Source organism: Dryas octopetala, chromosome 3 (genome assembly GCF_963921425.1).
Source record: "Dryas octopetala chromosome 3, drDryOcto1.1, whole genome shotgun sequence".
Lineage (NCBI taxonomy): Eukaryota > Viridiplantae > Streptophyta > Magnoliopsida > Rosales > Rosaceae > Dryas > Dryas octopetala.
In genome coordinates this window covers 4,512,426-4,527,500 of record NC_141368.1, presented here as the reverse complement: position 1 = coordinate 4,527,500, position 15,075 = coordinate 4,512,426, and the positions used below count along the sequence as shown (strand labels likewise).

The 15,075-nt window shown below is 38.8% G+C and overlaps 2 protein-coding genes and 1 pseudogene across 2 annotated transcripts; all 3 read right to left on the bottom strand.

Moving 5' to 3' along the window:
- Window positions 1-743: 743 nt before the first annotated feature.
- LOC147289866 (protein ENHANCED DISEASE RESISTANCE 2-like) lies at window positions 744-5,915 on the bottom strand. The gene is made up of 9 exons (XM_086234906.1): window positions 5,697-5,915; window positions 3,336-3,399; window positions 3,074-3,246; window positions 2,043-2,144; window positions 1,864-1,914; window positions 1,629-1,772; window positions 1,444-1,539; window positions 1,161-1,260; window positions 744-955 (listed from the first exon to the last, which is right to left on the bottom strand). The coding sequence occupies exons 1-9, from the start codon at window positions 5,766-5,768 to the stop codon at window positions 744-746; spliced, it is 1,014 nt and encodes a 337-aa protein (XP_086091032.1). The 5' UTR covers window positions 5,769-5,915.
- Window positions 5,791-8,523, bottom strand: LOC147289865 (receptor-like protein 4; annotated as a pseudogene).
- A 2,831-nt stretch (window positions 8,524-11,354) lies between these two features.
- Window positions 11,355-14,659, bottom strand: LOC147289864 (LRR receptor-like serine/threonine-protein kinase EFR). The gene is made up of 2 exons (XM_086234958.1): window positions 11,971-14,659; window positions 11,355-11,856 (listed from the first exon to the last, which is right to left on the bottom strand). The coding sequence occupies exons 1-2, from the start codon at window positions 14,651-14,653 to the stop codon at window positions 11,429-11,431; spliced, it is 3,111 nt and encodes a 1,036-aa protein (XP_086091084.1). The 5' UTR covers window positions 14,654-14,659; the 3' UTR covers window positions 11,355-11,428.
- Between the last annotated feature and the right edge of the window lie 416 nt (window positions 14,660-15,075).

The window sequence follows — 15,075 nt, the reverse complement described above, 5'->3', positions numbered from 1 at the left end:
GTAATATATACATATATATATGTATATATGTATGATAATGGTGAAAGGATATACACTACAATGGCTGCCATCGTTTTCATCCCTTCTATTTCCATCTTGTCCATCCCTTCCTTTGCTTCCCAGCCTTATTTTCCGTACAACAACGTTGAGTATCACATTGATTGCGGTGGCACCGCCAACACTTCTAAGTGGCTCTCCGACCGGTATTTCACCGGCGGCACCACCGCCAGAGTCTCCTACCCGAAACTCTTCAACCACTTAGAGGAGACTACACTCCGTTACTTCCCCGTCTCTCAGAGAAATAACTGCTATATAATCCCCAATTTGCCTTCAGGTCGCTACTTCCTGCGACTGTTCACCGTGTACAGAAACTACGACGGCAAGTCCCACCCCCCTCCTTCGACACCTCCGTCGAGGGCACCGTCGTTCTTCAGTGGCGAACCCATGGCCTGAGAAAATGGTCCCAAATGGTGGATATTCGGACCTCGTCTTCCTCAGGAACGGACAAGCCCACATCTACTTCAGCAACGCCACCGACCTGCCAGTGATAGGCTTGCTTGAGATTTTACAGGTGGATGCGGCGTCGTATGACGCCGTTTCCATGGGCAACGTTATTCTACTCAGCTATGGCCGTTTTTCCTGCGGCTCTGCCGAGTGGAGTGACGGATCCAAGGACACCGACCTTTTCGGCCGGACATGGCTTTCCGATTCCCAGTTTAAAAATGATGATCGATACCCTACTGTCATATCCACCAAGGTGGCCATTCAAAACATCGTCCAAGCCCCAAATTTCTTTCCAACGATACTATATCAGTGGGCGACCATTGCTGCGGAAGAGGCGCAGTACATTTTTGAGGTGGACCCGAGCTACCCATATCTGGTTTGGTTTCATTTTGCTGAAATAGATTCGACATGTTCCAAGAAGAGCTTCTGGGAGTTCCTCTTCTGTGTTGGCCTGCAAAAGTTATTCTTACTTAAAATGAATCACAATAACTGTCTCATAAAGTAGATTGATGCAATGTAATAGCAAACAACCCACTAACACTTATCTGCTTTTCTTCTGTTCACAACCCATATCTTCAAAACTATATGTATTCTCTTCAGCTTCTTGAAATTTTTTACATGTAGTTTGTGATATATGAGTCATATGACTTGTTTACCTGTATCAGAAATGCCATTTCTATGACCAAATTGTTGAGGAAACCTAACAAGATTGACCATTTCCCTTGCTACCATTGAAGACCCCGCGTCTATCATAATCTAATATCAGAAGATTTATAGGTTAGATATAATACCATGATAGTAAACCCAAAAACATATATGGCAAGCACTCTGCAGACTTGTCTGCTAATACAAAGGGCACAAATGTCATTTATGCCAATGCAAATGCAATAACATAATTAGCATTTGTAACTCTCGCTTATAAAGGACTAGGTAACTTACCTCCAAATAGTTCTTCCCGCGAAAATAATGTACTTCAAGTGCTTGACCCACCAAGCAGGCTTTCTTTCCAACACTCTGCTTGACTATCCATGATCCCTAAGATAAACAACTCGGGCAATGTAAATACAAAAGACATAACTACTTAATTCTACAAATATTCGTTCTTGAATGGACTTGGAACTAACCTTAGAAATGTATGGTATTATCTTAAATCTCGAATTCCTGTATGCATCATCTCCCTCGACAAAGCTATGCAGTATTGGATGTTCCTCCAGAGGAGTTTTCAACATGTAATAAAACGCCAATGTATACAAGGTTGTGCCAGGGACCTGATTCATGGTTATGTGTACTAAGCAATCTGCTTCTTGATGATGATTATGATAAAAGTGATTTATTTATAATGATTTGAACCAAACTTACTTGTATGTTAACTATAAAGAAGAATTCTGGCCCACCTAGTGCTTCATATTTCTGCATTCATCCAATAGCATGTATAATTAGAATTTTTTTCCATCAAATATATGTAGGTATGTGGATTCAGATTGTCAAAAAGATCATGTATAAATAATCAACACACTAGAAAAGTTGATTATTCAAACCTGAATAATACCACCAGGACAGCTGCCAAGATCATCTTCTCGCTTGTCAGATCTTAGCCAATCTACACCAACCAGTTGCATCAAGGTGCTTTTTGCCTTTACCTGGTAAAAAGGATTTACATTTACCAAGTTCAGAAATTGGAGAAAACAAAGATCAAAATTTCACTCTCATAACAGAAAATGCTATCTAGATATATTGTAAAAAATCTTCTAAATTAGTGTTCCAACTAAAGGAAAATTAATATGTAATATTATCACGGATTTATCCACCTATCTAAATTCTTTAGAGGGGTGGGGATGGCCGGGTGGGGGAAAGGAAATGGAGGACCAAATTAACCTTACCTAAAACAAAAAATCTCGTTTCCTATTTATTTGGAGTAGGTTATGTAAATCCTGTCATAAACTGAGCCAACCTCTCAGGCATTCATCTTTTTCAGAGGAGTCTTAGTTGAGAGGAAACTATGATATCAAATTGGCTAGGACAGCGTTGAGTATATATACCTTTTACAGGGGTGCCTAAACACTTTTCCACCATCCTTTTTGCATTTGCAAATTTCAAGAAATATGCTTAATTCTATGCACTTTCAATATCCATAAACATGTTCATCTTGTACTAACAAATGTTTAAACCTCATCATTGTTCTTGAATAATTTTTTACCTCTTCAGCTTAAAAAATCAAGCACCACATGGAGGCTATCTGCATGTTCTTGTATAAAATTCTTTGACATAACCGCTATATTGTTCCTTCTATCACCACCAACTTCTAACCTATTAATGTTGAGATGCTTAATACATCATTTAACTAGACCATCTTAATAAATATTAAAATAACTTCAGCCTTGTAGAGGAGGAGCATTCATAAACCCAACCTAGAGAGTAAATCAGGTTTGCAGCCAAAATATGCTTTATGGAGTCCAGGTTTGTGTGTTACAATTAAATTATTACAGTTGAACTTTCGAGGAATCTGCACGTATTTCAAAATCTTGATTTCTTCTCAAAATTAGCTAGAACTAAAAGAAAAAAAAAATACCATCTGATGATCTCGTAAATAACTTCCCCCACGTATCAAAAAAGAAGGATCGCCTACTCCCCAGCTGCAAGGTAAAGCACAACTTGGGTCCTTTGGAAGAGTTTCCCCATAGGAGCATGACATGCTATCTTCCCTAGCCACTTCTAGCAAGTCCATATAACCCTTTTTCTGAACTGTAGCATGAGGAAATTTATTTTAATCAAAATATAACGGAAACAAACAACCAGAAGGAGCAACTTTTAGGCTGATGTAACAAACTGACCTCTAAGTTCATGCAACTTTTTCACAAAAACAGCAGCTGACGACAGTCTGGGATGGTGTACATTCTGCAAATCCAGAATGTTGCGAACATGGTCAACAAATAATAAATTGACTTGTATATAAAATATTCTTATGTTTATTGAAGAATCGTCCCACCATTGAAATGTATCATATATATTTTGTATTTATAAATTTATATTATATTTATATATTAACGTTAAAAAAAATGAAGTTCACTGGGCGGGCATGTAGAAGCCCGGCAACTTCTACACTTTTTAGTTTTATCAAGAGTGTTTTCTTCCTTTAGAGGAAAGCTTTTAATTGGTTAATTGAAGGGGTGGTTAGGAGGTAGTGTGTGTGTGTGTGTTCAGTGATGTTAGGTGGTGGTGTGTGTGTGAGTGTGTTTGGTGTTATAAGGTTGGATTATAAGAAAGAAAGAAAGAGAGCACCTAATTCTTGCCTTCTGGATGAATTAAAATTACAGAATCAGATCCTACACAACTCTGAGAAACTCAAATTCTTGGCTGGGCTTCCCTAGAAAATATACTCTTGTTTCAAGTTTTTTAAACTCGTTAAAAAAAAGTTCTTAAATTCTCAACAAGAACATTGTTAAAAAAAAAAAAAAAACTCTCAACAAAAAGAAGAAAGATTTGATGTTGTTGTTATGGAAGCAAATAGAAAGGAAAAAATAAAGATGAAAGATTAGGTTTTGTTGTACAGTTGGTGATTTTGTGAGATTGAAAAACATCCAAAAAGTTTATGTGGGAGAGGAGGTAGCACAGGGAGACGGAAGAAAGGGTAGAAAGGTGAAGCTTTTTCACCGTCAAAATGGACCAGATGCACTTTGGTGTGTTCCGTCAACTTTGAGAAAAAAAAAAACATGTTATGCATGGCTGATGTGGCAAAATTACATTCATTAGATTAGCTAGATTGTTAGGATTGCGTAAAAGGCAGACAACAGCACACACTTCAACTGCAGAGGAGCCGAATCCAAAAAAAATGAAGTTTACTGGCCGGGCGTGTAGAAGCCCAGCAACTTGTACACTTCTTTAGTTTTATCTAGAGTGTTTTCTTCCATTCAAGGAAAGCTTTTAATTGGTTAATTGAAGGGGTGGGTAGGCAGTAGTGTGTGTGCGTTCGGTGATGTTAGGCAGTGGAGTGTGTGTGAGTGTGTTTGGTGTTATAAGGTTGGATTATAAAAAAGAAAGAAAGAGAGCAGCTTATGTTGTTAGACCAAACCGAAAAGAGAAACTGAGAAAGAAAGAGAAGAGGAGAAGAAGAGAAACGAAAGGAAAACCAGGGGAAGTTGCAGGCTGGAGGCAGGGGATGACGAACAATCAGGCTAGTCAACCATAATCCAGCTTGTGGGAACCTTTCAGGAATAGCATCATCAACAGGTGAGTGATCCTAGACTTTCTATTTTGGAATCTCCTGAGAAATCTTTAATAGAGCCTATGTTACTTCTTGTGTCACATACTGAGGGTGGTTGTTTTTGTTATGGAAGTCAAAATTTGTACAAATGTCGGTATCAACCTGGTTGTGATGTTTTATTTTATTATTATTTTTTTTTTGCCACTATACTAGTAATATACAATTCTTTCACTATTTTTCAGTATATTCTATTGGATCTACTTTATTGTGTTTATGTGTTACTTGTTGAAATACCCCTAACCTGAACTATTGTATTCAGAGCTAACTAAAACAGTGCTGTTACATTAATTAAGTGTTTTTAATTAGAAATGTCAAAATTTCATAGAAGTTAATGTACAGAGCTGTTTACTAGGCTTTTTGATGCAGAGAAAATAGGTTGTGGTGCAGACTCTGCACCAAGTCTCTAACCAGCTACAGACTGACCCCTAGAGCCCGAGAACAGACTGGAGAGTTTTTTATCTGGCATTTATGAATTTTATAGTAAGGAAGCTGACAAGAAATTGCCAGTCATTCATCATTCATCTAACTTAATTTGTTAATATAAAGATCATATTATGTTCTTATTCTTGTCACACCTCACACCAATCCTTAGTGATCATGCTATGTATAGAAACTAAGCTATATATGCTTGAAGCATATTTCAAACTTGTAATCATTTCAACACAAGAAAGAACATACTAAATTAGTGATCATACAAACTAACCTAGTAAAAAAAAAAAAAACAGCATTAATTGGAACTACTTTAGAATGAAATCACCATTGTATAATGTTGCAATATGTATAGACATGCATAAGTCTAATATTTATAGGAGTGCAACCCCTGTTTGCATAAGGGATTTCAATTATACAAGGTTTCCTAGTTACAAAAGATAAGCAAAAGGAATTTCAATTACAAGCTTTCAATCCATGTCAATTCAGTTCGAGGTGTTACCGGGGAGTTGGGGCTCACAGCCGTGTAATCTTGGTAGTCAGCCAGGGCCCGTAGGCTACTCAATTCTAGCATCTGAGGCGCTTGGTATTCATTCCTACGCCTTCGCCTGTAGGATATGAATACTGCTGTCAAAATCCCTCCCCAGTAAGAGGATGATTCCAGCTGATGTGCCTATCAGAATTTTGACCTTGGTGGATAAACCACCACTCTGCCAAAACGCTGGACACTTGGGTAAAAATGGGATACCACACAATCCTGGGTTATTATCAAAACTGCAAAAAATACATAAACGAAAATCAACAATGGTTACATACACAACAACAATCAACATTGAAGATTTAACCAAGCCATGTGATAATCATTAATGGGTTTGTTGCGAACTGATGCAACTCCTAGACCATGATTCACACCATGCTTTCAAGTACTTGCAAAGCAGATTGAAGTAGGAGAGGGAAATTTTAGAGGGAAGACCAATAACCCCCCTCCCTACCGAAAAAGAAGAAAAGAAAAAAAAGAGCGTGACTACCCTGTATGGATCCTGTTAATAAATAACATATCAAAAGAAGTAACATATCAAAGAAGTAAGTAACTAAGCATATCAATTCAAATAAAGACATAATTGAAAGAAGTAAGTAACTAAGCATATCAATTAAAATAAAGACATACTTAAAAGAAGTAAGTAACTAAGCAAATCAATTCAAATAAAGACTTACTTAAAAGAAGTAAGTAACAAATCAAAAGAAGTAACTAAGCACATGAATTCAAATAAAGACGTACTTAAACACTCCACCATGAATAATGATGGCATACAGCTTTGCTGGTACTTCACCCTCCAAATTGTTGTTGTTCAACAACCTGATCAGGGAATGCAAATGCCTATTATTTACATACTTATGAAATTCCTATGATTATATTCTCAAATAATAAATCATGGTTGTACATTACTAAAAGAACAATGCAACAGAGCTCCATTTTCACCAAAAGATGCAAACAAGATAAGGCAGATGCAAACAAGGCAGATAACTTACAGAATTTGCAGGGGTGAACTGGTTAGAGTGTTTGGGATGAGCCCACTGAAATAGTTGTGTGATAAATCTCTACAAACAGGGAAGTAGAAACATTAAATAAGGGTACTAAAACTACCTTAAATATTAGCTTAAAGAACACTTTTGAGTTGGACAACAAAGGAAGGAAAGTGAGTGAGACTCACAGCCTTGTTAGAGATCTTAGGCCTAATTCAGATGGTAAAGGGCCTCCCAATGAATTAAAACTTAAGTTCCTGTCATTTTATTTAAAATAAATTATATGAAATTTAAAGCTATGAAGGATATCTAGTACAATTTATAGGCGCAGTAGATACTTACAGACTTATCAAGTTGGAGAGGAGAATGATTTGTGCACTGATATGTCCTTTCAAGCCATGACTTCCAAGGTCACTGAAACAAATGATATAATAATTATCATAGAGCAGATGATGCATATGGTTAAAACTGAAGGTAACAAATTGCAGATATAAAATTACATTTCAACTATGATACGTGCAGTTTCATCCTGATTGAGGTGACAAGTAACTCCCACCCAAACTTGCCAATTAGTGGGAACACAGGGGTCGCCATTCCAGCCCTCTGTAACTCCCAGGGATTCTTTCAAAGCTTGCATTGCCACCACTGCAAAATAAAACCTCAAATTATTCATAGTATTATTATACTTTTTTTATCATTATTCAATATCAGTAAAACATACCTTGTTGCGGATCCGTGCCCACAAAAGCTGGAACAATAGCATAAGCTTCCATCCCAGAAATCAGGGCCGCACCGACCACAGGAACAAGTGTAACAACTAATTCCCTACTCGTCAAATCATACACGGAGTAATGCCAGTTGTAGGCGGCATAGCTCCCCACCTCACTATTGTCAACCCTCGTCACATTTTCTTGTTTAATCAGAATATCAAATACCCTTTCGCCCGGCCTATTCACCTTCGAATCTATTTCAGCAAAATGAAACCAAACCAGATAAGGGTAGCTCAGGTCCACCTCAAAAATGTACTGCACCTCTTCCGCAGCAATGGTCGCCCACTGATATAGTATAGTTGGAAAGAAATTTGGGGTTGGACGGTGTTTTGAATGGCCACCTTGGTGGATATGACAGTAGGGTATCCATCATCATTTTTAAACTGGGAATCGGAAAGCCATGTCCGGCCGAAAAGGTCGGTGTCCTTGGATCCGTCACTCCACTCGGCAGAGCCGCATGAAAAAAGGCGGTAGAATAACGTTGCCCATGGAAACGGCGTCGTACGACGCCACGTCCACCTGTAAAATCTCAAGCAAGCCTATCACTGGCGGGTCGGTGGCGCTGCTGAAGCAGACGTGGGCTTGTCCGTTCCTGAGGAAGACTAAGAGGTCCGAATATCCACCATTTGGGACCATTTTCTCAGGCCATGGGTATCGCCACTGAAGAACGACGGTGCCCTCGACGGAGGTGTCGAAGGAGGAAGGGGGGTGGGACTTGCCGTCGTAGTTTCCGTACACGGTGAACAGTCGGATGAAGTAGCGACCCAGCAAATCGGGGATTATATAGCAGTTATTTCTCTGAGAGACGGGGAAGTAACGGAGTGTAGTCTCCTCTAAGTGGTTGAAGAGTTTCGGGTAGGAGACTCTGGCGGTGGCGCCGCCGGTGAAATACCGGTCGGAGAGACACTTAGAAGTGTTGGCGGTGCCACCGCAATCAATGTGATACTCAACGTTGTTGTACGGAAAATAAGGCTGGGAAGCAAAGGAAGGGATGGACAAGATGGAAATGGAAAGGATGAAAACGATAGCAGCCATTGTAGTGTGTGCTACTGTGCTTGGTGTATTCTTGCAGAGAAAAGACAGAGAAAGGAAATTTTACTTTTATTAATCTCATAAAATCTTACAAGCCAAAACATTCCCATATTGGATACAAGAATGAGAATCCACGTGATGTGCACGGTGCACCTCTGCCACATCAGCAAGTAAAAGAACAGAAATAAGTTCAAATAACCAAACTAATAAAGCAATTAACAACAAATAACCCCCCATTCTAAGTTTCTAACCAAAAAAAACAACAAATAACCCAATTTACTGAATTTAGTAATAAGTCCACTCTAGTGTCTCATCAGTGCTCTGAGAGACTGAGACTCGTGAGGGAGAAATAAGGGAGGGAAAATTGGAAAAAAGAGGGGGAGAAATAAGGGAGGGAAAAGAAGAGGGGGAGAAATTGGGAAATTGATATATGAGAAACACTAAAAGACAATTTGTCAAATAATCTTAATTATCTTATACATCCCGCTCACATTTTCTCAATATCTATCAAACAAACAGGCCCAATTTCAATTAATTTAAAATTAAGATAAAATTAGAATATAGCAAAATTCAATTCTCACTACCCACATTCTTACCCAAATTAATAATTTAATATCATTAAGTTAACAAAAATAAAAGTCAGAATTGTAATTGCCCATATTGTTTCATTACATAAACAAACATAAATTATATTTATAAAAAAGTTTTACAAATTGGACTTTACTTAAGTTTATTTGAACACGATTAGAATCCAAACTAAGACTTTAGTTAAGTTTTTTTGTTATTTTGTTTTTTTTTTTTACCCCAAAAAAAAGGATATCGGGTTGAGCTCATGTACGTTGGTCACCCAACCCACCCAATACTTAACTAAACCCATCCAAATAATGTGGATGGGCTTTATGGATTAAGCCCATTGTCCTTCCAGTCCAACCATGATATTACTCAGCACTCAATTGAAGGTGGATTAAGCCGTTAGTTGATGAAAGTGGTTGGGTTACGCGAGTTTGCAGTTATCTCGGCCATACGTACTCCGTCAGTTGAAGGTGCAATGAAGCAAGATCACTTGCCAACTTCACCTGGATCAGACCTTTGACTCCCAAGGAAAAGGAAGAGTAGGAAGGATGTTGATGGTGATCATAGCTGGTTAAAAAGAGGATTAGATGGTGCACCAAATCGATATGGTACTAGCTATAAGACCAGGAAGACATTGGGATGGAGTTGATCGCAGCAATGGATTTGAGAAGGGATTGTTTAAAAGGACGAATGAGAAACAAGCTTCACAGACGAAGCTTATCTTTGGTGTGTTTGTGTTTGTTCTCTTTTCTCTGTTCTTGCATCTCTGTTGCCTGTTGGGTTAGATTTTGGTGCTTTAAGCACAACAGAATTAACTTGCTGTGGAATCTTGCCAGAGAAGCTAAGGTTGATGAACCTAAGAAAGGAGAGGTTGCCAATGTAAGGTGATATAGAACCATGCATATCATAGCCTAGCTTGTAGGTTCAAGGCTGTTACTCTTTGATGCCTGCGGCTGCATGCAATTCCGTGCCAGTTGCACAAGTGCAAGGAGTCATTCCATGAGTTAAAGAACCCATGCATGTGGGTCAGTGGCTATGGTTTCTTTGAATTTGAGCAAAGCCAATCGATCAGTTTCATTTGATAATTAATGCATTTACAAAAGTGGTAGGTTGCAAAAAGTTAATAAAAAGGAGAAGAGTAGCCACATGAAGGTATATAGACCAAAATGCACATAAGCCAGATCCATGAAGCTCCATTGATCAGAATGCAGAAGGCAGGAAGCTGATGATAAAATTATGCAGGGCAGAGTACTGAACTATATATCAAAATGCCTTTTGTCCATTGTTGATGTATGAGCTTTGAGTGAGGTCTTGCATGCGTGCAACATAAATTGCTTAAAATACAATGTCCTTAAACTGGGTTTGTTAATTTAGAAAATCATGAAAGAAACCTGAGTTAATTTACACACAATTAGTAGACTTCCTAACACCTTGACCAACAGGACCGAGTTGCCGGGCAATTAGTTGACTTCTTAACACCATGACCAACGGGGTCCACCTAATTAAGGATGATTATTTTCTGCGATAATGATGATTTGATGCTACATTTTTTTATTCACAGAAGCAGTCTATGAGATTTATAAGTGCAGACTGCAGAGGGCTCTTTTCTTCACTCTTTCATTCATTGCTCGTGAATCGATGTAGCACATTTCTAGTTTAATAACAGTAAAATAATTAGGCAGCAAACTTCCAAGAATGAGACCTTCATTTGTACTAATTCATACTATTGAAGAATATTTTGTTATTTTTTATTTGTCTTCAAACTTCAAAGTTCAATGATATATGCTGCTTGTTGAAAGATAGGTGGGTAGATAGGTGACCCTTGAGCTGCCAATATTGGAGGTCCAACTTCGTGACTCTCCGGTGTCGGCGGCCACAAGTAATGCCTGGCCACTCACAGAAGTGGAGGGATTCATTCCAGGAGCTAAGTCTGCCGAGGGTATCATTCACTTCAGAAAAGACAATGTGAAACCCAAAAGTACAGAAAAGACAGTCGCCCCCAGAAAAACAGGATCAAAACGTTTTTGCAACTCAAATAGTGTGATGACAAGACAACAAATACAATGCACTGTACCAACCACTTAATTGTGGAACATGAGCATCCAAATATGTGTTGCCATTGAGCCTGATACCATGTAAAATATGAGCATACAACCGAAAGACTAATTGAAATGAGAGGCACAAGCCTTTACATTCCCAACATGGGATGTACGTACTCTCGAGTCTCAACAATAATAACCTCTGCAGTCTACGTAGTTTCTATCCTCTGAACTTCAGTTCATATCTTTCTTTGTATATGATGTCAAAATGATGATGACAAGGTATCACTTACTTCTTAGGCACTGATCATATGCTCTCTAGGCATCCTGGTTCCGATGAGTACATCCCTTATTAGACATAATTCAGCAACAACATTGCTAATCTCCATTCGCTCTCGGGGCAAATCCGCAGAACAAGCAACTCCTATTCGAGCAGTGGAAATCAAGCACTCCTCAACTCTTTGATCATTTTGGACATGATTCGTATTGTTTGTGGCATTAGTACTATTACTACTACTAGTGCTGCTTTCTTCTCTTTGCAGAAGCACAGGCTCACATATCTCTTCCACACGTTCAGGCAAAGCCATCAGAACAAAGTTGTGCAGATTCAGACCATCTTTAAACATGTCATCTGTCGGCTTCTTGCCTGTGAACATCTCCAGTAACAGGATTCCATAGCTATACACATCACCGTACGTTGACACCTCACTTCCCATGCCATACTCTATAATCAACAAAACATATGGATAACAGTCAAAAATTAAAATAAGAAAATAAAAATTATTTGCTTGTGCTTGTCAGAAAGAAGTAATAAGTTGAAGCATCAATTCAATGTTACCTGGGGGAGTATAGCCAATGGAACCCTTTATTGCATTGGAAGTGCTTTCATGTGAAGGAAGTGGACAAGAAGCATCTGGGAGGAACCTTGCTAAACCAAAATCACCAACACAGGCAGTCATGTCACTGTCCAAGAGAACGTTGCTGGGCTTCAAATCACAATGAACTATTGGCATGTGAGAGCGGTTGTGCAAATAATCCAGAGCACTAGCTATGTCAATGGCTACGTTCACCCTCTGAATAAGATTCAAATTCCTCTGCAGATTAGTTGCTGAGTCTACTGTATGAGCTGAATGCAGCCATTCCTCTAGACTTCCATTGATCATGAACTCATAAACCAAAGCTTTGAAATCATTTCCTTGAAAATCGATACTCGAACATGCAGTCAGTAGCTTGACAAGATTTCGGTGCCTAATGCTTTTCAAGGCTTCACATTCAGCTACAAAACTCTTGGAAGCTCTTGAACTTTGAAGATTGAGTACTTTCACTGCGACAGTTCTTTTTTCCTGGCTGAGAATTCCCTTGTACACAGAACCAAAGCTACCAGCACCAATCAAATTCGCAGAAGAGAACCCATCAGTTGCTTTGAGGAGATCTCCATATGACACTTTCAAAAGTGATATCCCCATTGATGATTCTGAAGTTGACTTAAGTACTCTTGCTTTTCTTGATCGATAAAGAAGCCCCAATAACAACACCAAGATGAATCCAGTAACCCCACAAGCAATTGAGATGACTAATTTCAGCCTATGAGACAATCCTTGATTAGATGGCTTGGAAATGCATATGGGCAAGCTTAAATGAGGTATACCTCCACAAAGCTGTGTGTTTCCCATGATAGAAAATGCACTTGTATTCTTGAAAACTCCTTGCATCGGTACTGCACCTTCAAAATCATTGAATGATAGGTTCAAATTCTGCAAGAAGTGGAAACTCTCCAAATAGTTGGGAATTCTGCCTGACAAGTTGTTACGAGAGAGGTCGAAATCTTGAATCCCTCTAAGAGAGCTCAAAGATTCAGGAATTGTCCCCTGCAATAAGTTTCCTTTCAGGTACAAACTTGTCAAGCTTGTGCAACTCCCTAAGCTTTTTGGAATCTCACCAGATAATTTGTTTTCAGAAACATCCAAGGAAACGAGATTTACCAAATTACCTACTTCCATGGGAATGGATTCAGTAAATTGGTTGCTGGATAGATCCAAAACTTGTGACAAGGATGATAAGCCAATGACTTGTTTTGGAATGGGACCACTAAGATTATTTTGAGAAAGAACCAAAACTACCAAGTTCCTGCATTCGCTGAGACTTTGTGGTATGGGTCCTTGCAAGTTATTTGACATGAGAACTAATCTGTCTAAGGAAGTTAGATTTCCTAGAGAAGATGGGATGGTACCTGACAGTTCATTCAAATTCAAAAACAGATCATGCAGTTTATTTAGTTTACCTATTGAGCTTGGTATAGTGCCTGTCAATAGGTTTGCCTCAAAGCCTAGTACTTCCAAGTTGATGAGATTTCCAATCCCAATGGGAATGTTTCCGCGGATCTGATTCCTTCCAAATATCATTTGGCTCAGCTTTGTTGAGAGATTGCTGATAGAATCAGGTAGCACTCCTCCAAAATTATTGCCATTAATAGCTAAAATTTCTAAATTGGTACAATTAACTAGAGAAGAGAGAAAATCCAAGTCACCATCCTCATTATTTCCAAGATTGTTATCATCAAGTCCTAGCCAAAGCAGATTGGGCAGGCTTGCCAGACTAGGCACTTTCCCTGTAAACTCATTCTGTGATATTAAAAATGCAGAAAGGTTTGAGGCATTGGAGATTGAACTTGGTATTGGTCCACTGAATTGGTTCATATGGAAATAAAAGATTTCAAGGTTTGGCCATCTGTGGCCCAAGTCAGGAGGAAGAGTTCCATGAAGTTGGTTTATAAGCACAGAAAAGTGTGTGATTGAAGAGAGGTTGTATAAGGAGGGAGGGATGGTACCAGTCAAATTATTTGTACCCAATGAAAGAAATGCTAAACTTTTCAATTGACCAAGGCTATTTGGAATACCACCATGCAGATTATTTTGGTCCACAGATAGCCTCTCAATAGAAGAAAGATTTCCAAAAGAAGGTGGGATTTCCCCTACAAAATTGTTCTTTCGTAAATTAAGTACCTTAAGCTTAGATAATGAGCCAATTTCAGTTGGAATCTTGCCACCAAGAGTGTTACCAACTAGGCCAAGATATTGGAGGTTGGAGCAACTTGATATGTTGATGGGAATGTCACCACTGAAGAAGTTGTCATCAAGGCGTAGCGTCTGCAGCCGGAACAAAAGTCCGATTTCTTGAGGGATCTTGTGGGTGAAGCTATTGTTTTGGAGGTTTAGTGTCCTGAGAAAGCTCAAGTTTCCAATGTGGGGTGATAGGTGACCCTTTAGCTGGCATGAATGGAGGTCCAGCATGGTGACTCTCTGGTGTCTGCGGCCACAAGTAATGCCTGGCCACTCACAGAAATGAAGGGATTCATTCCAGGAGCTAAGGATACCAAAGGTATCATTGATTTCAGATTTTAAGGCAAGCAAGGAGAGCCTATCCACCTCATTTCCTCCAAGATTTGAGGAAGCTGAAGTAAGGAGAAAGAATTGCATGACAAAAATTGACCAAATGCCAATAACAATGCCTGGGGCCTCCATTTAGGCTGCAAAATAGAGTTGAAGTTATGAAGCTGAGATTGGTTTTACTTAGTGAATGTAAAGCCAAAGTGCATTACTGATCAATCATACAAGAAAGGGTAGAGCAGAGTTATGAATAAAACTTGCAAACAATTCTAGCTCTTGATATCAAGGCAACAAGAAATGAAGGTATTTATAAATGATTGGTACTAATGAAAACAGGAATTGGATTGAATGCAGACTACGCAGTTGATGGTATCTGCCTACTGAAATTGACGATGGTTTTTAGTGCTGAGAGTTTTAAATGTATGAGTCAATGGGTTCGTTTTCTTTAATATATCTTCCCATCCACATTCACCTTTTAAATGTATGAGAGATGAAGTAAGCAAAAGCAGTGCTTAAATTTTTGAAAGCAAGTTGCAGAGGGCGCACTAGCGAAAGTA

Excerpts from the sequence above, each read along its gene's own strand:
- LOC147289866 (XM_086234906.1), bottom strand. The coding sequence starts at position 5,768 with ATGCTAGAATTGAGTAGCCTACGGGCCCTGGCTGACTACCAAGATTAC. Across the intron at positions 1,540-1,628 it reads TAATACCATACATTTCTAAG|GGATCATGGATAGTCAAGCA; the intron begins GTTAGTTCCAAG and ends TGTTTATCTTAG. Across the intron at positions 1,261-1,443 it reads GCGGGAAGAACTATTTGGAG|ATTATGATAGACGCGGGGTC; the intron begins GTAAGTTACCTA and ends TTCTGATATTAG.
- LOC147289864 (XM_086234958.1), bottom strand. The coding sequence starts at position 14,653 with ATGGAGGCCCCAGGCATTGTTATTGGCATTTGGTCAATTTTTGTCATG. Across the intron at positions 11,857-11,970 it reads CATTGGCTATACTCCCCCAG|AGTATGGCATGGGAAGTGAG; the intron begins GTAACATTGAAT and ends TGTTGATTATAG.